Source organism: Xenopus tropicalis, chromosome 6 (genome assembly GCF_000004195.4).
Source record: "Xenopus tropicalis strain Nigerian chromosome 6, UCB_Xtro_10.0, whole genome shotgun sequence".
NCBI lineage: Eukaryota > Metazoa > Chordata > Amphibia > Anura > Pipidae > Xenopus > Xenopus tropicalis.
This window is the reverse complement of record NC_030682.2, coordinates 138,608,232-138,622,893: the sequence shown is the minus strand read 5'-3', so window position 1 is coordinate 138,622,893 and position 14,662 is coordinate 138,608,232. Positions and strand designations below refer to the sequence as shown.

At 44.4% G+C, this 14,662-nt stretch overlaps 1 protein-coding gene across 1 annotated transcript in view; it reads left to right on the top strand.

Moving 5' to 3' along the window:
- sntb1 (syntrophin, beta 1 (dystrophin-associated protein A1, 59kDa, basic component 1)) overlaps positions 1-14,104 on the top strand; it is a 116,145-nt gene extending 102,041 nt beyond the window's left edge. Inside the window, exons 4-7 of the mRNA XM_012965176.3 lie at positions 6,072-6,211; positions 8,302-8,498; positions 10,725-10,915; positions 13,067-14,104. Coding sequence (XP_012820630.1) covers positions 6,072-6,211; positions 8,302-8,498; positions 10,725-10,915; positions 13,067-13,159 — 621 coding nt within the window. The 3' untranslated portion in view covers positions 13,160-14,104. The remainder of the gene's footprint in view (positions 1-6,071; positions 6,212-8,301; positions 8,499-10,724; positions 10,916-13,066) is intronic.
- The last annotated feature ends 558 nt before the right edge of the window (positions 14,105-14,662 follow it).

Genomic DNA, 14,662 nt, shown 5'->3' with positions numbered 1-14,662 from the left:
GAAAACAATGAGGGGGTTAACTTCTCCTTGAAACTGGGTGAAATAGAAAACAATGAGGGGGTTAACTTCTCCTTGAAACTGGGTGAAATAGAAAACAATGAGGGGGTTAACTTCTCCTTGAAACTGGGTGAAATAGAAAACAATGAGGGGGTTAACTTCTCCTTGAAACTGGGTGAAATAGAAAACAATGAGGGGGTTAACTTCTCCTTGAAACTGGGTGAAATAGAAAACAATGAGGGGGTTAACTTCTCCTTGAAACTGGGTGAAACAGAAAACAATGAGGGGATTAACTTCTCCTTGAAACTGGGTGAAACAGAAAACAATGAGGGGGTTAACTTCTCCTTGAAGCTGGGTGAAATAGAAAACAATGAGGGTGTTAACTTCTCCTTGAAACTGGGTGAAATAGAAAACAATGAGGGGGTTAACTTCTCCTTGAAACTGGGTGAAATAGAAAACAATGAGGGGGTTAACTTCTCCTTGAAACTGGGTGAAACAGAAAACAATGAGGGGATTAACTTCTCCTTGAAACTGGGTGAAACAGAAAACAATGAGGGGATTAACTTCTCCTTGAAACTGGGTGAAACAGAAAACAATGAGGGGGTTAACTTCTCCTTGAAACTGGGTGAAATAGAAAACAATGAGGGGGTTAACTTCTCCTTGAAACTGGGTGAAACAGAAAACAATGAGGGGATTAACTTCTCCTTGAAACTGGGTGAAACAGAAAACAATGAGGGGATTAACTTCTCCTTGAAGCTGGGTGAAATAGAAAACAATGAGGGGGTTAACTTCTCCTTGAAACTGGGTGAAATAGAAAACAATGAGGGGGTTAACTTCTCCTTGAAACTGGGTGAAATAGAAAACAATGAGGGGGTTAACTTCCCCTTGAAGCTGGGTGAAATAGAAAACAATGAGGGGATTAACTTCTCCTTGAAACTGGGTGAAATAGAAAACAATGAGGGGGTTAACTTCTCCTTGAAACTGGGTGAAATAGAAAACAATGAGGGGATTAACTTCTCCTTAAAAATGTATCAATGGCTGTCACTGACTATTCTATCCCTCTACTATTTAAACCTCCATAGGACTCAATGGTACTCAACAGTTATTTTCTAAAAACTCCAATTTTTCGAGAAACAATATCAGAAAAATCGAGTACTGGCAAAAACCTATTCGTATATCTAGAAGTAAAAAAAAAATTGACTTTTTCTTAAAATTGCTTAGTAAATGTGGCACTTAGTGTTTGCTCAGACTTTTTTGAAGGTAAGGAGTGGCTTGACATTCATCCAAAAATGATGATTAGGAATTAGGAGCAGGGTCGGACTGGGCCCCGGCGGCCCAGACCTAACCCTTGTGGCGCTCCCCCTGCCCGACCGCTCCTCCCCTGACGCGTTAAATTTACGTGCTCGGGGTAGGACGTTGGGTGGGGGGCCCTGCGAGGGGGGTTAGGGGGGGCCCTGTGGGGGGGTTAGGGGATACGGCCGGTGGTGGCCCCTGGGACGGGAGCCCCGATGGGCCCTTCACCCCCCAGTCTGACCCTGATTAGGAGCAGCCCTACTTGCAACTGAATCCTCTTTGTAATGATTTAAGAAGTCGATACTTTCCCTTAAAACTAAGAATTGTAGGTTTCCATCCTTCCCCGCCAGATGCTCGCCAGCTTTCCAAAGGAAACACCTGTTACCCATTCCGCATGTGGAAAAGCCATCTGTATGTGCCCTGGCCCCGGGAATACTCTGTATTCTGTCATATCATCTGCTTTAATGGAAGCCCATTCTTTCTCACTTGGGATTGCGGCCTGTGAATAGCAATGGGTCCATGTTTATTTCCATAAAGATCTCTGGTTAAGAGGCTTCTCCTCGTTGCTAGGGGACCTCCGATGTTTAGGAAACATGAGATGCAGCCAGAGGGGCTTTTTCTTCTTGAAAGCCAGATTGGAATATGGTATAAATAATGGGTAAAGCAGAACATTTATGGATCCAGCCGGCAGCTACAGCCTGCCATTACTGCTGTTTATCTGCTGCTCTGCTGTTTGTGCTGAATGCGGCCCAAGCGGTTACAGTTTATTGGTGTTTCCCCGTGGCCCCTGGAGTAAAAGGGATATTGCTGTCAGCTTTAAGGCTTAAAGAGACAGCAGCAGTGGATAACAGCAGAATGTGTGTTCTACACACGCTTTAACAGTTGTGATATTATAGAAATAATCGTTCATCATATTTTGCAGCTTGTTGCACTAAACTTTAGCAAAGGGTGGGCTCAGTGTGTCCCTATACATACTAAGGGGTATACTTATTAACACTGGAGCAAACATCACCAGTGATCGGGGTCAGACTGGTGACACTGGGAAAAAACCCAGTGGGCCCCAGCGGCCCAGACCCGATGCCTGTTGCTGCTCCCCTGGCCGCCAGTGTCCTCCCCTGATGCGTTTCACTTATGCGCGCTCAGGGGAGGACGTTGGAAGGGGGTCCCTGCGGGGGGTTAGGGGAGAGCAGCGAGGGATGCGGCCTGTACCAACCAATCAGCAATTAGATCAGAATGCTAGCTACAAGTTAGAAAACAAAAGCAACGGGGACGTGGCCAGTGGGGGAACCTTGGGGGGTGCAGGGCCCCTAGGGCGGTAGCCCTTGTGGGCCCTGCACACCCCAGTCCGACCCTGCCGGCAATGTTGCCCATACCAACCAATCAGCAATTAGTTCTGAACTGTCATCTACAAGTTAGAAAACAAAAGCAACGGGGATGCAGCCGGTGGGGGCACCTTGGGGGGTGCGGGGGGGGCTCTGCGGCAATATTGTTTGACCATGCCCACTTTTTAGCCACACCCCTAAATACCACACCCATTTTACCAAAAACATACCCTAGATGTGTCAAATACTACAGAATATCTATAATGAGCATAGTAACCCCAGACATGCCAATATAATCCCTAAGTAAAACGGACAATGGGCATATTAACCCTAGATGTGCCGGTATAATTACTGTGAATAATTAGAGTATTAACCAGTGAAATGCATGGCCATCTTTGATTTGAACAGGATAGTCAACATAGACAGGGTGCGGAGGGTAATTCCGGCGGTGGCAAGGGGAGAAGGGAGGTAGGAAAAAAATTAAATAAAAAATAACATTGTGGCACAGTGGTCACTGGGCAGATGCCCCTTTTACCCCTTTATTAATGCAGCCCTGAACAGTAATAGGAAGAAGTGTGGGAGTACAAGACACAACTCTGTCCTTTCATTGGCTGATAAAACCCAGCATGTATGCGTTCCCTTGGTCTGTGCCATATACTAGCCAGAGGGACTGACTCTAGTACTCACTCTAGTACTTAAAATAACAGTTTTTCTATATGGGATAATCCAATGGCACCTACAGGTATGGGATCCGTTATCCGTAACCCGTTATGCAGAAAGTTCCAAATTATGGAAAGGCCATCTCCCGTAGACTCCATTATATGCAAATAATTCTAATTTTTGAAAATTATCTCCTTTTTCTTTGTAATAATAAAACAGTACCTGTACTTGATCCCAACCAAGATATAATTACCCCTTATTGGGGCAGAACAGCCCTATTGGGTTTATTTCATGGTTAAATGATTCCCTTTTCTCTGTAATAATAAAACAGTACCTGTACTTGATCCCAACTAAGATATAATTACCCCTTATTGGGGCAGAACAGCCCTATTGGGTTTATTTCATGGTTAAATGATTCCCTTTTCTCTGTAATAATAAAACAGTACCTGTACTTGATCCCAACTAAGATATAATTACCCCTTATTGGGGGCAGAACAGCCCTATTGGGTTTATTTAATGGTTAAATGATTCCCTTTTCTCTGTAATAATAAAACAGTACCTGTACTTGATCCCAACTAAGATATAATTACCCCTTATTGGGGGCAGAACAGCCCTATTGGGTTTATTTCATGGTTAAATGATTCCCTTTTCTCTGTAATAATAAAACAGTACCTGTACTTGATCCCAACTAAGATATAATTACCCCTTATTGGGGGCAGAACAGCCCTATTGGGTTTATTTAATGGTTAAATGATTCCCTTTTCTCTGTAATAATAAAACAGTACCTGTACTTGATCCCAACTAAGATATAATTACCCCTTATTGCAGGCAAAACAATCCTATTGGGTTTATTTAATATTTAAATGATTTTTTAGGAAACTTAAGGTATGGAGATCTAAATTACGGAAAGATCCCTTATCCGGAAAACCCCAGGTCCCGAGCATTCTGGATAACAGGTTGCATACCTGTACTACAACGTATATTTTTCATGAAACAGCTAAAAAAACTGTTATTTTTTTTGTTTTTTTTTTAAACATCTGGGCTGTATAATGTGATTTTTTAAAATATATTTAGTGGTATAGTTTCCCTTTAGCAGATAATTATATATAGAAGCCGTATTATTTTGATGACAGAATCCCTGTCGGATTAGGTGGCTAAAGAAACTGCTGAACTCAACTGAGAAAATTGGTTTCCTAAATGAGTAATGAAGTTGGGGCTCATCGCACAAACATTAGTCGCCTATTAGATGCGCGGCGTGTAAGCGTCCATCTGTCGCTGAGCTGGATGGGAAGAGGTGCCGCCGAGACAGGCCGAGACCTCTCATTTATTCAGTTTTGACACTCGTCTCTTCACTCATTTCCTTGCTGTGTGGGAGATTTGGGCTGTTTCTCTTTGTGGTTATTCGCAGTGGAAATTACCGGTGTGACTGGAGGCTGAGACCTGAGCTACATTTCATACGGCAATCAGGATGTGCTGGGAGCTGGGGCTCGGCCCCAGAGCCACATTCACATTCAGCTGGAAAGAAACAGCAGAAAAAAGAAAATAATTCAAAAACTTTAAAAAACATTTTGCTAAGATTAGGCCATTTTACTAAATACCAAAAATTAACCTGAAGGTTTGCTTTCTATATTATAAATGCAGTAGACTGAATAAACCTAAAGCAGAAGCCAGGGTCGGACTGGGGGGTGCAGGGCCCCTACCGGCTGCGTCCCCTAACCCCCCCGCCACAGGGGCCCCCACCCGACGTCCTCCCCTTAGTGTGTGTGAGTTTGACGTGTCAGGGGTGGAAAGGTCGGGCAGGATGAGCGCCGGCAAGGGAAAAATCCCGGTGGGCCCCGGCTCTAGTGGCCCACCGGGGCCCACTAGAGCTGGGACCCACTAGAGCTGGGACCCACCGGGAATTTTCCCGGTGTCGATCCTGGCAGAAGCAAATGTTTGTACTGTTAATAAATGACACTAAAGGGGTTGTTTATCTTTGATGCAGAGAGTGCTGTTCTAAGACAATTTGCAGTTGGTCATCATTTCTTATTGTGTGTGGGTTTTGGAATTTCAGCAGCTATCTGGTTGCTCGGGTACAACCATAGAAACCAGGCAGTGGCTTGCAAGAGAGACTTAGAATATGAATAGACGAGGGCCTGAAAAGAAAAGAAATAAATTGTAGTCTCGCAGATCAATCGTTTTTTTTTGGCTGCCGGGGTCAGTGACCCCCACCATTTGAAAGCTGGAAAAAGTAAGAAGGTCATATACAAGTGTACAATTTATTTGTATTATGAATGAAAGTAAATGTTTAGCAGTATCTGTGTTGGGCCAGGCTTAGGGAAGTTCTACATGGGGAAAACCAAGGTGACCAAAAGCTCCTTCCCTTTACCGAGTGGGAAATGAGAATATTTCCAGACAATAAACCATAGGGTAGTGTATAGTTACAATGAGTTTCTATATGAAACATAATGGCAGACTATCAAATAGGGGGGATTCAGCACAAACATCCTATAACACGCAATGGGTCTGACAGATAGGATGCAATGGTGGTGCCCTTTCTGTGCCTACAGCAGTGATCCCCAACCAGTGGCAAAGGGGCAACATGTTGCTCACCAACCCCTTGGATGTTGCTCCCAGGGGCCTCAAAGCAGGGGCTTATTTTTGAATCTATGGCTTGGAGGCAAGTTGGCAACACTTGAAACCTGTTTTGTGTCCATGCCGACATTTTTAGCTCTTCGGTTCCAGTTGCAGCTCCATGTGCTTGGCCTGTTCTGATCGGTTCTGTTATCTCCCACTAATGGGCCCTGTGCTTTGCTCTAGGTACTTGGAGAGAATGAGAAGCACTGGAAAGCGGTCCTGATGGTCCTGACAGAGAAGGATCTGCTCATGTATGATTCCATGCCTCGCATGAAGGACGCCTGGCTCAATCCAGTACATGCCTACCCACTTATAGCCACAAGGTACTTCCATCTCTCATTTCTCTCTCATCTCACTAGTAGGTTGGAAAGCCAGTGCACTTTGACTATCTTTAAATGTTGCACTAATATTTAGCCTATGGTCCAGTTGGTTGGATAGTGGGTCTTGGCAAATATTTGTTCAAGAGGAACTCCACCCAAACACAACTTAAGCTTGTTGAAAAGTAAACATAATTTTAAGAAACTTTGCAATATACATCAATTAATAAATATGCAACATTGTCATGATGTTTAATGTAATAATATGGTTTGGAACAGTTCCCTAAGCCCCCTGTTCCCCTGCTGATCTGGCTGACTACTTTGTGATTTAAAAAAAAAATGTGACATGAGTGATGTCAACAAGGAAAGGAACATCACAGTGCAATGCATTGTGGGTTATGTAGTTCCTGCATATCGGCCCTTTAGACCGATTCTGCAGCTTTTCCGCCTATGTATGGGCACAAACGACGGCCTGCCCAACCAATATCTGCCCAGAAATCGGGCAGATCTCCATCAGGCAGGTTTGATTTTTCAGTCAGATTGGGGAACACATTGGCTCGTTGATGCGGTCCCCAAACTGACTGCGCCTATACCCACCATTCTGATTCGATTTTTGGCCCCAGGGCTGGATTTCAGCATATAAAATGGTATTTATTCAAACTTTTTGAAGGAACAGATTACATTAGGGGTCACTGAGTTGTGTGGGGGCTCTTTAACAAATTTTGGTTTGGAAGCCAGAGATGACTTTTAATTGAGGGTTAAAAATGGGGGTACCATCTGCCATCAACTCACCTCCTTATTTTTCCAATCTTTTGTACTGTAGATCTCATGTACTCAGGCTCTGCCACATGTCTCAGAATGACAGCTGTGACAGCTGCTTATTTTTCCTTTCATTGTGAAAACCAGCAGTCACACATGGGAGACATCTCTATGTGCCTTTAGGGTAATGGTCCAACTGCGTCAGCTGAGCAACGGTGTAGCTGTCACTTTAGTGCCCAAATTTGAGTTTAATAGAGCATTTTTCAGCTATTTGCAATATTTTTCTATTTAATCTCAATCTTAGCTTGGCTATTTTTTCTCTTGCTTCCCAGTAGAACTAGAGGCGATTCCTACACTAGGTTTCATCTGCGTATTTGTGTCTATGGAACTAAAATAAGAAGGACAATAATAAAGCACAAATGAGTGCAAGTGTGGGAGAATACTGGGCCAGCTTTACCCATCGATAACTTTTAAATCAGGCCACTCTGGGGACATGGCTAGGAACATTATAATAAAATATTCATTGCTTTCAGAATCAATAACTGATCCATATAATGTCCCTTTTCATTCTGTAATGTCCATTAACTAGGTTAGTGTTACTGGGATTAGAGAGATGATGATCAGAAGTGTTTTTATTCATTATTTATTGTTCTCCAAATTAATCAATGATCCAGTTAATGTCCCAGTCCTTTCTAATAATTATTAAAGGGACAGTGGCACCAAATAATGGAAATATCCTACTTGCCCTTAAATATAATATTCACCTTACCTGCATACTTTCTAGCAGTTCCAGCCTTGTCTCAGTATGCCATTGTTTCTATGGCAGGCTAACTACAAGATCCTTTTTCGCTAAATACTAGAGACCAGAAGAGGGTCTGGCCTTGCAGCCAATGGAGAATAGCATTGCATTGTGGGAGATTCAGCCAAACAGGGCATCAATGGGACAGTAAGACATATCAGCATAGTTATTCCCCTATAATAAGTACAATTCTGATGGTATAGTGGTCATTAAGGGGCTATTCAAAGTAACTGTAGCAAGGTAATAAATAAGTTCCATTGTTTTCTATGGGGCATGCCACACAGACTATGATTTGAACTGAAAACTTACCCTATGGGTTGCAATCGTCGTTACATAGGGTTTAAAAAAGTCCATCAAGTTCCACCCTTCCAAGTAAACCCAGCACACACAAACCTATTAGCTACATTTCTTATGTGAAATTGGCATTAAGGATAATGTAGGACTGTATGGGATGTTTTCTGCAGCTATGTGTCTACTATTGCTGTCTTTACTACAACACTATTACAGCTGTACTACCTTAAATGTTCCTTCTTTTCAGGCTGGTCCATTCCGGCCCTGGGAAAATATCTTCCCTTCCTGGCACAGAGTTCTCATTTGCTACCCGGACAGGGTCGAAGCAAGGGATTGAGACCCATTTCTTTAGAGCCGAGACCAACAGGGATCTCTCCCTCTGGACCAGGTCTATTGTACAGGGCTGCCACCACTCTGCCGAGCTTGTGAAAGAGATATCAACTCGTAAGTACCACCTTGGCACAACTCCACTCCCTGCTTGAATGAATTAAGCACATTCTAAGTGTGTTCTGATATAACCAGAATAGAAAGTGCTTGTTCTTGCAGGATATTTACCAAATTTAAATGATGCAAAGTCTAAATGATCCAAAGTGTAAAGCCAGAGTCTTGCACAGATCACAATTAGCGTGTAGCATTGCTGCCATGCAGTGCTGGGGTCCTGAGTTTGGCACCAGGGTTGGACTGAGCCGGTGGGGCACCAGGAGAAAACCCAACACTAAAATGTCTTGCCAAGCCAGGACCAATCCCTTTCTCCCACCCTGCTGGCCAGGGTCTGCAGGCCTCAACACACCGCTTACATGCCAACATGGGAGGAGAGAGGAGGTACATGGTGAGGCACAGGTTGGCCGACCATTCCTCCCCTGACGCGTTCAACCTCACGTCAGGTGGGGGACCCTGCAGGGCATTAGGGAGGCTCAAAAGGGAGCACCTGCTTTGAGGGTTAGGGGGTGTGGGGGACGCGGCCGGCGGGGGCACCTGCCCCGGTGGGCCCTGCACCCCTAGTACGACCCTGCTGAGGCAGGAATTTGCAACACAGGGCTGCTGCCTCCCTCCCTGCTGGCTAAGATCTGTGGTCTGGCCCCCCCCCCCCCGCTAGCTGAGATCTTCAGGCCCGGGAGGAGAGAGGAGGTATGTGGTGGGGAGAAATTGCAAAAGGGTAGTTCACACAGTTGGGGGAGTTTGTGAAGGGGGTAATAGTGGTGGGCCCTTAGGTGACAGCCCCGGTGGGCCCTGGAAACCACTGTTTGGAACTATCTGCTATAATGTTTGTGTGTCTGCATGCAGGGCTGCTCAAGGGGCCAGTGGGCTCAGGGCAAAGCTGTGAGAGACAGGCCCCCTCACCAGCCCCACAAAAATTTGTAATAGGGCTTACCTTGAGTAGAAGAACATGAATATAATGGACAAGAGAAGGAAATAGACTGTGCTTACTGAAGTAGGCATAAGGTTACAGTACCCCAGCCTAGAAAAATTGCAATCACTGATACCAGATTTTTATTACAAAGACCCCATAGTGGCATTTGTTCTATTAGGATGTTAAAGCAAACAAATATTCTACAATAGTTGTGTCCTAACTGATTAATATGGGGCGTCTGTGTTTTGTGGGAGATGCGTCAGACAGACGTTATAGAAGCTGGCAGGTGTGAATATGGGACCCCAGTCCAAGTGGGCCCTGGGCAAATGCCTCATTTATTAAAACAACCCTGTCTGCAAGGGTTTCTCCCAGGTAGCCTATATTCCTTCCATGCTCCAAAAACATACAGGAAAGTTAAATGTAATGGGGCCCATAGATTGTAGGCTCTACTAGGGCAGGGACTGATGTGAATAATGTATAATCTCTGTAAAGTGCTAAGTAAATGTGTCAGTGTTCTTTAAATTGAATTGAATACAGGTAAAAGCGCAGGAATGATTATGAAACTAGGAAAAGTGCCTATATATACTTTAGCAGTGTTTTAAACACTATGTATAGCTAGGCACAAGGCAGCAAGGCACAAAAAGCCTCTGTTTTCCCAGAATTTCAGTGCAACAGAACACAATATAGTGTACTATGATTTACTAATGTGGGATTGGGGTTACTTACTATACATTAATCAGTGTTTCATCAAAGATTGACTGTGTGTAGGCACAACAGGCAAAGGGAACTCTGAAATAGCAGCTCCTTAAGGCAGGCATTCATTCCAGGATTCCGCTTCGTTTAAAGGTGCACATTTTAACCCCATTTTAGCGCTTTGCACTTGTGTTTGTAAATGAGCATTAAAGTTTGATACACATACATGGTGCCATCCAGTGGTGAAGGTTTTGTATTGCAGTGTTTCATTATGGTTAGGAGACAACCATATCAGGGCACAGTTTTCAGCTTGCCCCATGGCAGAAAAGGCACGGGGAATATTTAGAAAGACTTAAAGTTAGTGTTACCCCAAGAAATAGAGCACCGTTTGGCGTCAAAGTGATCAGATATTGATAAACACTTTAAAAAAATGCTGACTTGAATGAAGATATCAGCAGATTAAAAGGCTAAGGAAATGGCAATTCTGCACCACCTTTCTAAATATCACGTCATTCTACATTCAGTGACAGCTTTCTCATTGGGCGAGGCCCCCCTGCCAACCTATAAGAGATTCATTCTGTCACATGGGCTTATTCATTGGCTTTTATGATTTCTGTTCCTTTCAGCTTGCACTTACAAGAATAATGAGTGTCGCTTGGTTATAAACTATGACCATGGATTCTTACTGACCTCCGAAGCCTTGGATGGTACCTATTCCCGACCCCTGCTACAGTTTCCCTATGAAAAACTGAAAATGTCATCTGACGATGGAGTTAAAATGCTCTATTTAGACTTTGGGGGCAAAGATGGAGAATTAGTAAGTACTGCGTTCCTTATATAATAATATCCTTGGCCTATCAGATAGTTTCCCTTCTGACCTCAAACCTGTTCTAAGTCTATACCCACAGTGTGGTTGACCTTCAAAGCAAATCCCACTATTTAGAGCCTTTGTGCATTTGCCACTAGGGCAATGGATGCCCCATGCACCTTGTAGCAGATTGAGCCAAATATGTGTACCCCTGTTGTTACGCTTTTGCAGGGGTGCATGTTGACAGTTCTAGAAGCTTTAAGCCAGGGATCCCCAACCTTTTTTACTGGTGAGCCACACAAGCATGGAAAAAGTTCTTTGGGGATGCAAATAAGGGCTGTGATTTGGTAGCCCCTTTTTGTAGCTTACAGGAGACTCTGCTTGGAGTAAAACTGTCTCTGTGCTTCCAAAACTTACCTCCAAGGCAGAAAATTAAAAATGGCACCTACTCTGAGGCCACTGGGAGCAACTTCAAAGGGGGTGGGGAGCAACATGTTGCCCCCAGGCCACTGGTGCTCAAAGCTCCCAAATTCACCCCGTGTGCCTTTGCCCTAATCATATACATTTCCCCTTGACTATGTGTACAAACAGAATTATCTGCCTTTCAAGTTCCCTTCAAGCATCTACCAAACAAGCTTATCTTGGGCAAACAGAAGTCAGGTCAAACCATTGAATGTCTAACAACTTCCTGTGCTTGGGAAACACTCACCCAGACTTCCTGAGCTCTCACACTTTTGGAAATAAACTAGAGCAAACACAGATAAACCCACAGATACATTACGTAGGTCTGTACATGACTTATCTCAGTTGCATCTAATGCAGAACGAGGCACGCTGATTATATGTATACAACATGTAACCCGCCCTGTGGGTTTCTTTCTATATATTTATAATTCTATAGTCTTATATTTTTTCTAGATTATAAATTTAATAAACATCAGAAAGCAGCAGGGATTTTGAATGGGGACGAAAGACAAAGAACAGAGGCTTAAGGCGGCCATATACAGGTGGAAGTGATATGCGGGTTGACCTGCAACCCATAGGAACCTGTGGTTTTACCTTTAGGTCAGGCAAATTAGGGTTGAAATTTGGGAAACCATCCTGGGTTTGGGTGTGGGTCAGACTGGTGAATTACACTCTTCCTATGCTCCTGAAGTTTCCCAGTTGCACCCAAAGTGCGCACAGAAGTAGTGTACAAAGTGGAAAGATGCAGGTAGGGGTTGGGTGTGGGTCATACCAGGGTCGGAGTGGGGGGTGCAGGGCCCACCGGGACTGCCGCCCCAGGGACCCTGCAGGTGCCCCTGCTGCACCCCCCCCTTGCTGACCCCCCCTGCAGAGGCCGCGGCAAGGCTCGGGTCTGAGCCGTCGGGGCCCACAAGGGCCAGGGTCCACTGGTTTTTTTCCTGGTGTCCCAGTCCTACAATGGCAACATTTTGTCCATTATGGTTGGGTGCGGGTTGAGTTTTTCCTGACCCGTGAATTACTAACAGGCAGATTTAAGCAGCTGATTCGACCCCTTTAGACTGTTTCTGCAGCTTATCTGTCCGCCTATTGGGCCCCCTAACAGCCTACCCAACAGATTTGATTTTCCCCTCAGATAGAGGCACTGATGCAGTCCTCATTCTGACAGCTTGTATTCGCACAGTTGTAACATGATCGTTTTGCTCAAGCAGATCTTATAGTGTATGGCCAGCTTTAAGCTGGCCATACACGTGGCGATCTGACGATGTTTTCGCACGAAACATCGTCAGATCCGCCACACACAGTCAGGGCTGAAACAGCAGATAAGGAGGTAGAAACAATAGGATTTCTACCTCCTTCTGCCGATTCAGCCCTGACGGCAGATTTTGGTCAGGCGCCTTCTATGGCGCCCGATCAAAATTTTCTAACCTGGCCGATCGGCGAGTCAACTGATATCAGCAGCCTCCTGCGATATCGGTCGACTCGCCAACATGCCATACACACACCGAATATCGTATGAATATCGGTGCGTGTATGGCCAGCTTAACACACAACCAATAGGCTTATAAAGAACTTTTGGTGCCATCTGTTTTTCCTCATGTAATCAGTGCCTGCCCATTGGAGGGATTTGTCCTGGTATATTTACCTGGGTTTTGTTGCATATAAGCATATATCTAAATTATATTATTTTTTTTCACAGCAACTGGATCTCCATTGTTGCCCAAAGCCGATAGTCTTCATCATCCACTCGTTCCTGTCCGCTAAGATCACAAGGCTTGGCTTGGTGGCCTGAGAATAAAGGAGCCGTGGGTGAAGAGACGGGCGCTTGGATCTACCAGACATCTGTAAAGATACAGTAATCCATAGATAGGATCTGCAGGCTGAAAAGTATTGGATCGGAGTTTGGTGCGGGGGATTCAGTTTCGACCAATCAGGAAGCTCAAAGGGGAGAACTACCAGATGCAAAAAAAATAAAACAAGGGCAATGCATTGTGTGTTGCTCTAAAGCACTTTATATATAGAAGCACAGGATGTGCATATTTTATAATAATCTGTTTCTGCCTTCATACATCAACTGCCAAATTCTCTGCTCAGTCCCTTAACCCCTTTATACCCATTTGGTTTCTGGCAAATTGTATTCAGGTTACGCACTGTGTTGACTTAGTTTATGAGTACGGTGGGCAGATCCGGCCAAATGATAATCCTTAGAGGGACATTAGATTCTCTTTGCAGAAGGATCACATTCTCTGGCAAAGGACTTAAAGGCACATTGTAGCCAAAAGTAATATGTTCCTTTATATTAATATTTTATAACATTTGCGTAAAGGAACGTAAGATAAAGAGGTTGTATCATCTCATACTATCATTGGCTCCCAACCTGCCGGGTCCTCTAGGGAGTGGGACCTGCCAACTAAGTAAATGTGACCAGAGTCTGACTGGGGTACCCAGGGCCCACCAGATACATGACTCAAGGGTCCACCACCCAGCCATAGCAGCTCCCCACACCCTTCCTTACCCCTAAACACACCTCTGATCTGCCGAAACCCCACCCACTCCAAGGCGTAGCTGCACCCTAATCTAGACTACTGTGGCTTCCCAAGGTAGTTACTAAGAGGGGGCCCCCTGACATCACTCCCCTCTGTCCCCACATGGTTTTTGGTAAACAATGAGAACTTTTCAATAATTATTAAGGTGCAATTGGACGCTTAGCTCTAGTCATTAATACCTCCATGCTCTGAGCGTGTCTTCCAGCCATTAGCAGAGAGACCCCGTGGAACTTCATCTGTATCTGTACGATGTTTGGAGACAACACTGGGCCTTTCCACTACTATCTCCTTATTCTCTGCCTGTTTTTGTTATGTTGTTATTTGCAGTCCAATAACCCTTGGCACTGAAATAATCTTAGGAATGTTTTAATAAAATAAATACACTTAGATCAACTGCCAGCTCTCCAGTTGCTGCTAAGCTGAGTCCCAGCATCTCCAAGAGCCCGTGCTGGTTGCTGTAGTTGAGCTACAACCAGAGAAGCACAGGTTTGCACATATCAGGGCCAGTGAATGGCAACACTCAGTTATACTCTTTCTGTTTCGCTGCTTATTGCCAACACTGAGATGTCTGTATGACAAGTATGGGAAGTGGTTCTGTCCTTTTGCGCAGGGCTAAGTGGGGTTGTATCACCTTTTATATAAAAAAAATATAAATTTTTAAGCCCAAGATGGTTTAATCAAGGGGTAAGAGAAAAATATTGATGGTTTTCTCATTACATTGAACCAGGCGCTTTGTTTCTCAGCCCCTA